Source organism: Arachis ipaensis, chromosome B01 (genome assembly GCF_000816755.2).
Source record: "Arachis ipaensis cultivar K30076 chromosome B01, Araip1.1, whole genome shotgun sequence".
In the NCBI taxonomy this organism is placed as follows: Eukaryota; Viridiplantae; Streptophyta; class Magnoliopsida; order Fabales; family Fabaceae; genus Arachis; species Arachis ipaensis.
The window spans coordinates 75,740,246-75,752,007 of NC_029785.2; the positions used below are offsets into that span (position 1 = coordinate 75,740,246).

General features: G+C 38.4%; 1 protein-coding gene across 1 annotated transcript; it reads right to left on the reverse strand.

Moving 5' to 3' along the window:
- LOC107608115 lies at positions 5,532-6,017 on the reverse strand. Its single transcript, XM_016310005.1, has one exon. It carries the CDS (start codon positions 6,015-6,017, stop codon positions 5,532-5,534), a length of 486 nt encoding a protein of 161 aa, XP_016165491.1.

Below are 11,762 nucleotides of genomic sequence, written 5' to 3' on the forward strand. Positions count from 1 at the left end.
TCTATGCTTGAAGTATATCAAGTGGCTTGATCAACATCAATCCATAAGTTTTAACTTAGCCACTAATTGACTTAGTAGTAGGCTAGTGTCAATGGTTATCAAATTGACCACTAAGGGTTCTCAAATCACCAATTCAATTAGACCCAATGACTCAAGTTCACCCAATCCCCCTAGCCTAGGCCAAGAGTGTAGAAAACTACTCCATAATCAAATGAGACATTTCATTAAACACATGGTATGCATTAACAAAAGACATATTCAAATTGCAAATTAATTGGAAATCACAAATACCCACTAACAACTATCAATAGAAAACAACTCAATTAACACTATCAATCATAGAAAACTTCAATGCACTAATAGAAATCCAAGATCCACAAGGTTCATAAAATGAGAATAAAAAGGGAAATAACAAGAAAACATAAATTCAACACAAGATCTAAATACAATTATAACTAGAGAACTTAAATTAAGTAATTTAAGACTAAAATTAACAAAACCTAATTCAGAATTTCAACAAAGGAGGATAAAAAACAAACTAAATCTAGAAAAAAGTAAGAGTTTCTCTCTCTAGAAAACAAGAACCAAGAACTAGCTAAAACTAAGTGTAAGGTGTGAATGATTGGATCCTCCCCTTCCTCCATCAATTCCTGGGTTTTTTCCATGCAGAATTAAGTTGGATTCGGGCCTGGAGCCTCTCAAAAATCGCCAGCAACGATTTTATTAATGAAGTCAAGTGCTGAGCGTCACGCATGCGCGTCAGCCACGCGTGTGCGTCATCTGAGTTCTGCGAGCCATGCGTACGCGTCGAGCATGCGTACGCGTCAGTCACTGCTGCGCCAATCCACGCGTGCGCGTCGCCTTCAGTTCTCCAAAGCTTCATTCTTCAAGTTTCTCCCACTTGTGCATGCTTCCTTTCCATCTTCTAGACCATTCTTGCTCTATAAATCCTGAATCCACTTAACAAATACATCATGGCATCGAATGATAATAAAAGAGGATTAAAATATAGCATTTTAGGGTAAAAGAAGCATGTTTTAAACCATGAAGCAAAATTAGGAAGGAAACATAAAACCATGCAATTTATATGAATAAGTGCGGAAAATATTGATAAAAACCCCCAAATTCTACACATGATAAACCACAAAATTGGGGTTTATCAAACCTTCCCACACTTAAACCAAGCATGTCCTCATGCTAAAAATTAAAAGACCAAAGAATATAGGAAAATTGGGTTTATGAAATGCAACTTACCTACATGGATGCAACTAATGCAATTGCGTCTATCTACTTGGTCAAAAGTGAATCAACTCCCAAGAACACATATGAATACATAGGGCCAAGGTGATAAGATGATTCATGAACTGTACCAATTCAAATATCAAAATGGAGTGTAAACAACTTGGAAGAAGAAAGCTTGTAAAAGCCGGGAATAAGGAGTTGAGCATCGAACCCTCACCGGAAGTGTGTCAGCTCTATGCGCTCAAGTGTATAGGGTTGATCACTCAATTCTCCTCTAATCATGCTTTCCAAGATTTGTTTTTTATCTAACAATCGACAGTTATTCGGTGCATGCATACATTCATCATGAGGGCCTATCTTTAGGTTGTAATGGGGCTAGGGTAAAGGTAAGGATGCATATATGGCCAAGTGAGCTTGAAATTTGAATCCTTTATTAACCTAAGATCTCACCTAACACAAACACAAAAACCTATACAATTCTAATGCACAACCTAGCTATCCATTGAATCACTTTTCACACACTCATGCATTCTCTTTTAATTCACAACCCATATGCATTGGTTATTGTTGGCTTCGCCTTGGGGCATTTTGTCCCCTTTTTATTGCTTTCTTTTTCTATATATTTTTGTTTCTTTTATTTTTCTATTTCTTTTTCTACATTTTTTCTTTTTATTTTTCTTTTGCTTTTCTCTTTTGATGAAATATGTACAACAGTGCCAATGCATATGGTTTAAACATTCAATACATGAGTATGCACCCAATTCCCAATATTTTCAATAGAAACTACAAAAACAAACTTTTACCTCTACCAATGTTCCCAAGCTCCCCTCCCACTTAAATGACACACACCCTCACTTGCCTAAGCTAATCAAAGATCCAAATCAGAAGATATTTATTGTTTTTCACTTAGGGTTATTGATGTGCTAAATTAAAGAACAAAAGGGGGTTTAACATAGGCTCAAAATTAGTTAACAATGGTAGATAAAAGGGTTAAGGCTTTTTGGGTAAGTGAGCTATTGAAATAATGGCCTCAATCATGTAAATACATTCATACACAAAATAATGGACATATAGAATCAAACAAATCAAGGATTGCAATCATAGAAAGAGAACAATGCACACAAGAATAGAAATAAGTGGTTATAAGATGTAACCATGCAATTAGGCTCAAAACTCACATGCTTGCGTGTTCTTAGCTCAAAAACCGTTTCCAAAATTAATCCTTCACACAAGTTTAACACAAAAATATTTTTTCAAACTGGTAGAGTGCCCTAAAAACGGTTTCTTGGAGAAGAAATCATCACCATAACCGAGTATTCCTAACAAGAAACAACTACCATGCAAAAAGTGTTTAAATGCAAAAACTAGCCATGCAATGCAAATTATCCTAATTAACACGAGAAAATTAAGATTTGGGTGTTGAAAAGAAGAGTTGTTACCTACGAAATTTGGTAAACGACCTCCCCACTCTTAGAAATTTGCACGGTCCTCCGTGCTATCAGTAATGCGCAAGGTGGGATTGGGGTCGGCACATCCACCATCCATCTCTTAAGTGCACACTTCGCTTTGTTCTGAAGTGGATGCTGAGGTGTTCGGCTCCTCCATAGGTGGGTAAGAGCTTCTTCAAGTAAGCATAGCGGCGTTTGTTCCGTCGCTCATATCGGTCTACCTTTTTAGTGAGCTCAACAAGTAGTTGGTGGGATGATTTCTGTGGTGCCGATGAGGTGGTTGGAATGTCGGAAGGAATAGCTACGTCAAGGCTTGTGGTTCCCGCAGGAGGCTTGAGATACTTTCCACTCAGGACGATGTTGTCCTTTGCCAGAATTATCGCTTGCACGTCCTTAGCCTCTTGGGGAAATCCAGTGGCGGTAATCAAATTCGTTACCAAGGCGGAAAATGGGAGGTTACCCTTAGTATGAACGCGACCCATTGCTTGTTGGATGAGGAGAGGGATGTTGATGGGCCTCTCACTGAGTATGAACCAGACATGAAGGGCTAAGTCCGCTGTGATGGATGACTCATGAGTGCTCAGGAGTATGTAGTGGGATAAGATTTGGGCCTACACTCGAGCCTCCACAGTAAGCACGTGTGCCTCAATGCACTTAGGCCAGGCCTTGGCTCTCCTTGGGGTCCAATGCTCTCCAGGTTGGGCAATAACCCTAAGGATAGAGCCCCAATCAAAATCAAATCCGCTACGCTGTAGCTGTAGCAGGACCTCTTGGTAACCATCCGTCCTATCTGGCACTGGCAAAACCTTAAGTATCCACTGAATGGCTTCCTCCGAAATGGGGACTTGCTTCCGGCGCACAAAAATTGATTGAAGAGAAGGTGAGTGATAGTTGGAGTAGAACTCCACCACCCAAGAAAGATTAGCTTCCTGCGGTCTCCGATTGAGAAATTTCCATTGTTAGCGCTCGATGCGAGGCATGACAAACTAAACGAGGTGCTCCAAAGGTGTGAGGAGATGTTCAAAATGGTAATTCCTTTCAACCAAAATGGGGAACATGAGCTCACAAAAGCGATTGGTGAACCTTGCGGAGTCCTTCGCAGGGTTGCCCTTCTCTTGCTCATCAATTTTAATGACCCTTTTCACCCTCTTGGAGGGAGGCTTAACTTTTGGTGTAAGGCACGCCTTGGTAGTTGTTCTTTGAGGTGCCATTTTTGTAGGCGGCTTTTTCGAAACCTTTTCCTTGTCTTTCTGATGGCCATCTTGAAAAAAAGAAGGAGAAAAGAAAACATTAAACTCAATGAAACAACACTCAAATAACAGTATGCAAGTGAGAAATAATGCCACAAAGGAACAAAGCATCTTGAAGACATGACAGCTGTAACATGTAAGCAAGACAACAATGTAATCATGGGGCATATCACTAGCATGAGATGCAAAAGTGAGAGAAGCATGCAAGTATAAGGCATGAGAAGAATGAGCTCAAGCATCAATAACAACACTAAGTAACACATGCAAGAAAGATAATAAGCACAAGAAAATCATTCACCTAGTTTAACCCCAAGACAATGAAGCATGCAAATGGAATAAAGTGGAGTTAGAGAAAGTGGGATCACAAATCTTGCAATGTGGTACAAAGAAGCAAGTCATAGGTAGTGAGCACATAGATGTAAAGAAGAAGTATAATGGGCTCAATGCACATGAAGAAGAGCAAGTTTAATGAGAAAGAACATGGGACCGCTGGTGGTTGAAGGTGCCGGTGGTAGTGGGCGGAGAAGAAGTGGTAAGAAGAGGGAGAAGAAGAGAGGAAGAAGGAGTAGAAGAAGGAAAATAAAGAAAGAAGTGAAAACAGGGCGCGCTGCATATCAGCTGCGTCAGGGATGCGACGCATGTGCCTCATCCACGCGTACACGTGGGTGATGGAAACAGACCAATGATGCGTGAGCGTTGCCTACACCTACACGTGGGTAGGCAGCAATGAGCGAGGACGCATACGCGTTAGGTAACACGCGCGCGTGGAAACAGTTGTGCGTCGCGCACAAAAGCAGCACAAGGTTCGCGCAACTCTCTGGATTTTGTACCAGGAGTTGGCTGCAGTACAAACGACGTGTGCGCCTCAGAGACGTTTGCGCGTGGATGGTGAGGATGGCGATCGATGCGTAGGCGTCGCCCATACTTGCGCGTGGGTAGCAGTTGTGTGCCAAGCACAACTCTCGCACAAAACTGGCGCAACTCTCTGGTTTTTGTACTAAGAGTGCCAAAATTTGCAATCGACGCGTACGCGTCACCAACGCTTACGCGTGGGTGAGCGAAAAGTCCGGTGACGCATAGGTGTCATATGATGTACACGCATGGATGGAATTTGTGCTCCCAGCACCCCTTCCACACAATTCCAGCGCAACTCTCTGGTTTTTGTACCAGGAATTATGGGAAGGCAATCGGCACGCACGCGTCGCCCACGCTTACGCGTGGGGTGACTTTTTTTTTTAAACATAAACATGAGGAAAGGCAATTATAACACAATCTTGGTAGTCATTCAAGCTAGATCGTTCAAAAACACTCAAAATTTCATACAATACTCAAAATTAAACATTTTCTTCAACATGACCAATTCAACTAAACCAATATTAATGAAATCCTCATGGCCATTCTAACAAGCTCAATAAGACAAAACAAAATCAAGCATACTTAAACAAACTCACAAAATCAAACAATCACAAAAATCAAACAAAGATTCTAAAAACTACATGCAAGAAATTGTGTACAAGGAATATCATACCATGGTGGGGTGTCTCCTATCTTGCACTTTTCTTTAACGTCCTTAAGTTGGACGGTCACGAGCTTAAGATTCTCCTCTTCTGGGTGCATCCTTAAGTAGGAACACCTGCAACTCCTTCGGTGACTTATAACCATGGTACTTCTTTACCCTGTGGCCGTTCACTTTGAATGTTGCACCACTTTGAGGGTGGAATAGCTCGACCACACCATAGGGCTTCACTTCCTTCACTTTAAACGGACCATCCCACCTTGACCGGAGCTTTTCGAGCATGAATCTGAGTCTTGAGTTGTACAGAATAACTTCATCACCCTCTTGAAAATCTTTCTTGCGGATATGGTGATCATGGAATACCTTAGTTTGCTCCTTATAAATCCTTGCATTCTCATTGGCCTCTAACCTAAGGCATTTGAGTTCTTCTAATTGTAGTTTCCTCGCTATCCCTGCCTTGGTGAAATCCATATTGCATTGCTTAACCACCCAATAGGCCCTAGGTTCAATTTCAACCGGGAGGTGGCATGCCTTCCCATAGACAATCCGAAAGGGACTCATCCCTAGCAGACTCTTGTAGGCTGTCCGATATTCTTATAATGCATCACCCAACCGAGAGCTCCAGTCTTTCTTTTGTGGATTCACCATTTTTTCCAAAACCTGCTTTATTTCTCGGTTGGACACCTCTGCTTGTCCATTAGTTTGGGGGTGGTAAGCGGTTGCAACTTTATGTAATACCCCATATCGCTTGAGTAGTGCATCTATCTTCCTGTTGCAAAAGTGAGTACCTTGGTCGCTCATGATTACTCGTCGCGACCCATAGCAGCATACAATATTGTTTCTAATGAAATAAACCACAGCATTAGCGTCATCAAGGCGGGTAGGTATCGCTTCCACCCACTTTGATACGTAATCAACCGCCAACAAAATGTAAAGATATCCACTTAATTTAGGAAATGGCCCCATAAAGTCTATGCCTCATACATCAAATATTTCACAAAATGTTGGCCAAGCTCCAACCGATTGCTTTCTTGTGCTTCCTTAGGACTTCTAGGAGCTTTTCTTCTTCATGGCTAGAGAGCTCACTAGCAATGATTACCAGAAATCCTTGGTTGTCCTTAAGAAATGCATATTTCAAGTGAAAAGGTAGAGGCTTCAATTCACTTTTCGCTTCAAGTTGAGGTTCTCTTTCATCAAGATCATGAAGCTCATCCTCATCGGTTTTCTCTTGTTTATCCTCAGGTTTATCCTTCCCTTCACTAACAGGATAGTATGACCTGTTGCAATCTTCTCTTTGTACCTCCGCTACTACTTCATCAATCACATTACAATGGAGGACGGTGTGCTCTTAAGGTGGATGTCTCATGGCCTCTTCCAAGTTAAACTTGATAGTCTTGTCACCTACCTCAAAAGAGTATATGCCGGTGAAGGCATCCAATTTAAATTTAGAGGTCTTCAAGAAAGGTCTACCAAGAAAAATTGAGGAAGAACTTCCCTTATCCATCCAAGACATTTCAAGGATATAAAAGTCAACCGGAAATACTAATTCCTTGATTGTCACAAGCACATCTTCCGCTATCCCTACTATGGTGATCACACTCTTGTCGGCTAAGGCAAATTTGGCGGCCGACCTTTTCAATGGGGCTAACTTCAACCTTGCAAATATACAGAGTGGCATGATACTCACACAAGCCCCCAAATCACACATGCAGTCATAAAAAGCAACTCCACAGATCCGACAAGATACTAAACATGGTCCGGGGTCACTGTACTTTTCCGGAATAGGCTTCATCAATGAAGAAGTGGAACTACCCAATGACAATATTTCCAACTCACTAATTCTATCTTTGTGTGTGCACAAGTCCTTTAAAAACTTAGCATACTTCAGAATTTGTTGAATGGCATCAAGAAGTGGGATGGTTACCTCAACCTTCTTGAATACTTGAAGCATGTTTAGGTCAAACTCCAGAGTTTTCTTAGCCTTCCTTACCATGGAGGGAAATGGAATGAGAATGGATTTATCCATTATAGCCTTCCTCTTAGGCTCCTTAAGGCCCACTTCTTCTTCCTCTTGCTTTGTGTCTCCCTCATTCTCATGTGGAACTTTAACTACCACTTCTTCCTCATGAATGTCTTCTATTACCCTAGGAGGTATCTCCTCCAATGTAGTCCCCAACCGTAGAGAATGGCGTTGAGACTGTGACGAAGAGAATTCTTGTTTAGCTCGGAATCAATCATCAAAACTGGGATCAATTCATTGGTAGCATAGTCCAAACCAACAATGAATTCTCAAGATCAAATATTAAATCCAATAGAAAATAATCGAGAGTAATGAAACCTCAGGTCGTTCTCCCTTGGAATGCAATTGGAAGTGTTGCTCTTTCAGTTGTGGAGGCAAAAAGGGGTTTTTTGAATCAAAGAACAAAAGATTAACGCTTTGTTTGGTTCAATAGAAAACAGAAAGAAAGAAAATGCAATGAAAGAAAATGGACAGAAAACTTCATTTTCTGTGGTTTGGATGCGAATGGAAATTGGAAGGAAAGGGAAAATAGTGGCGTGGGACCCACGTCCAACTTTTCCTTCCAAAGTTGCGAAGAAAATTAATGACCACTCTACAATGAAAGTAAAATGACAAATTTACCCATACTGTTAACATCGAAGAAAAACTCCTAATGTAAGCTATCTGTTTCTGAAACTTGGAGAGACTTCTCTTCTCCACCGCATCTCATTGTTGTACTCAGACAGTGCTACCGCGACTTCATGTTTGTTCTCCACAAGCCACGGCAGTTTCGTCATCGTTGTGGCAGCTCCTTCTCCTCTTCATCCTTACAAATTCAAGCCAAAGGTGAGTTCTTTTTTGTTCGATATTGTACTTTTTTCAAAAATAAACTGGGAAAATAATCATGCAAATAGTATGTGCTCTTTTTTTTCAACTGAGATCCTCTTGCTTTGGTTTCTTGTTGTTGTTCCTCAAATCTACTGTTTTGTGCATGCTTGCTTGCTAGGGTTTGGCCTGTGAAATCTGGATACTCTATAGAGTTCAACAGTAGAGGGTGCTGCTGCCTAATGTCTGGCTTGTGTGTTGGTGATCCCCGTTTAGGTATTGTTGTTCTATTCAAAAGCTGAATTAATATATATGATACTGTGAATTATTTTCATTATTGATTTCTACATGTTTGATTTCGTAATTTTATTTTTTATTTCTTCTCATCTTTTTAATTGATTTGATTTCTTCATTACCTGCTTCATTTGCAACCAATTGTAGTGATTAACTGAACCAATATTATAGTTATAGTTTATTCAAAAGTCCAAAACTCTCTAAATGGTAAAAAAAATCATAAATTAAAAATTTTTTTTGATGACCCAAAAGCATAAAACATGATTAAAATTGAATACACCCAGTCCCAAATTTCCCATCATGAAAGAGCAAAAAAACTGTAATAACAAGGGAAAAAAGGTCACTTCTTTTAACCAAATAGTGGAAAAAAAAATGAATTAGCTGAGAGTGAAAGTGGTTGAACTGGAAGTGAAAAACTTTGTTTATAGAATGCTTAGGTTTTGTTAGGATTTTTTATTTTATTTTATTTGTGAATAAGATCACTTTTAGTTTCAAGTTCAAGTTCAAAGGTTCAAGCTTTGTGTTCGAACTTCAAAGAGAAGGTACTAACTTAAGAGTACCTACATAGGAGTACATATCATCCTTTATCTTTAGAAATTGTTTGTAAATTGCCATTTATTATTTGAGTTTTTAGTTTTGTTTTAGGTTAAGAATTTTTTAATTGAAACGAGGCAAATGAAATAATTAATAAATTATATGGTAAACCGGTAAATAATTAAAGATTAAAAATTTAATACTAAAAATATTTATTGTGTGAAAGTATGTTCATTTTTTCAACGGGTTAGATCTTATCTTTATGATTGTTTTATTTTAAATTTTTGTATTAAAATAACGTGAAAAAAGCGACCATTGCTATAGGTACAAAATATTTGGACATTCCTCTCTTTATGATCTTTGATAGAATTTAAAAAAAATTAATGGACATAGAGCATAGCACATACATGCTGAAACCTTATATTTATTTTGAATGTCATCATGAGTATTTTAGTTCATCTCTCTTTTTATGATGAAATTAAAATTATACAAAAGTTCTTTAAATTAAACGGCTTTTCTTACTTGTCTCTGGCTAAAATGTGTTATTAATTGTCGATGGTTTAGTTGTTACTAATTTCTAAATAGCTAAGCAAAATAGTGTGCTTGTTTCATTGGTGCACTTACAAAGCATTTATTCAACGTATCTTGAACCCATTCTTTCAGAAATTATACTAAATCCTGTGTTGGTTAACTTATTTTTTACCGTGTAAATTAATAAGTGTTGTTGGTAGCTAAGTCCACTTAATTTTGTTGATAAATCAATGCATTAATTAATATGCCATGTGCCTTACAGTGTGTTTATTATTTATGGCAGAGAGCTTTGGCATTGAGTTTGCCATTTAGGCGTTGGAGATAAGTGTCTCATAAAGGTATGTTTATATTGCGTAAGGTGAAACCATATTTTCTCAGCATTTAGTTTCATTTTTTTTTCCTTCAACAAATGAATTGTTAGAATGTGACAAGATATGTTACTTTCTGTTTATTTTTACTATCGATCTGTCCATTCTAAACATTATATTTTCATAGATGGATAACGAAAATATCGAAGATGCTAATTTAGAAGATAGAACGAACGTCATACATGACTTAGAAATTCAAGTACATCAAGTCACTTCTACTGACGTATATCAACCTGAACCAATACAAATCTTAACTCGTGTCAGGGAAGAGTTAGAAAAGAGACAAAATATTTGTGTCACATCTCTTACATATGTTACGGTGCATGCATTGTGTACGTTGGAATTATTATCACGATATAGGCCTAGGCAAATTAATGACGAAAACTTGGAAAGAGAAAACAGGCGTGCTCAGTTAATGATACAGTTATTGAAGTCTGACAAATGTCGAGATGTCATACGTATGAGCCCTGAAGCATTTCAACTGTTGTGTCAAAAGTTAAGAGGAACTGGTAGAGTAAAGGATTCAACTCGATCTACGGTTGAAGAGAAAGTAGCTAAATTCCTACATATTATAGGGCACAATGTGAAAACTAGGACCATGTCTTTCTTCTTTCACCACTCAGGGGAGACAATTAGTCGCCACTTTCACAACGTCCTACATGCTATTCTATCATTAGAGGAAGACTTCTTCAAACAACCGTCTGGTGAGGATGTTCAGTATGAAATATTTCATAATAGTCGATTCTATCCGTTTTTCAAGGTACTAAGTCTTTTGATTTACTTGGTGAATTTTATGTAATTGTCAACGAAATAATTATGAAACTGTTATGTTAATATGTCCATATACTTTCTAAAAAAGGACTGCATTGGAGCCATAGATGGTACTCATAGTCGTGTGAAGGTACCAAGGATGGAAGCCCCTCGTTTTCATGGAAGAAAAGATCACCCCACACAAAATGTGTTAGCTGCCTGCGGGTTTGATATGAAATTCACATATGTGTTGTCTGGTTGGGAAGGAACCGCCTCTGACTCGAGAATTTTAAAAGATGTTCTAAGTAGGGAATATCCACTTCGAATCCCCGAAGGTCTGTAATAGTGTAATTTATAAAATTGTCTACATAAATTCAAATTCATAGAGACAGTATGTCATACTTTAATTTGTGTATACAACTATTGTAGAAAAATTTTATCTAGGGGATGCTGGATTTATGCTAAAGCCTGGGGTATTTACACCATATAGAGGTGTTCGGTATCACCTAAAAGAGTATTCAGTACGTGAGCCCCAAAATCCGAAAGAACTATTCAACCATCGCCATTCTTCATTACGAAATGTCATCGAAAGATGTTTTGGAGTTCTAAAGAAAAGATTCCCAATTATAGCTGGTGACACTGAACCTTATTATTCGTTTGAAACTATGAGAGATATTTTTTTGGCATGTTGTATATTGCATAACTTTTTGATGGGTGTCGATGTTGATCAATCTATAATTGAGGCGATTGACCGAGAATTGCTACAAGAACGCAACATAGACCTCATATAGATATGCAGCAATGCTACGAGATAATATTGCAGCTGAAATGTGGAATGTGTATCAAACTTTATAAGTGATTATGTGATTATATGTTTCCGTTATATGAATATGTAAATATCTGTATTTTACAGTCAGAATTGTTTAATTAGATTTTTTTGAGGGATTTTTTTACAGGTTAAGTAATGCCAAATAAAGAAAACAAAACAACAGAAGCTAATCAACT

Coding starts and splice junctions, on each gene's coding strand:
- LOC107608115 (XM_016310005.1), bottom strand. CDS start 6,017: ATGAGTCCCTTTCGGATTGTCTATGGGAAGGCATGCCACCTCCCGGTT.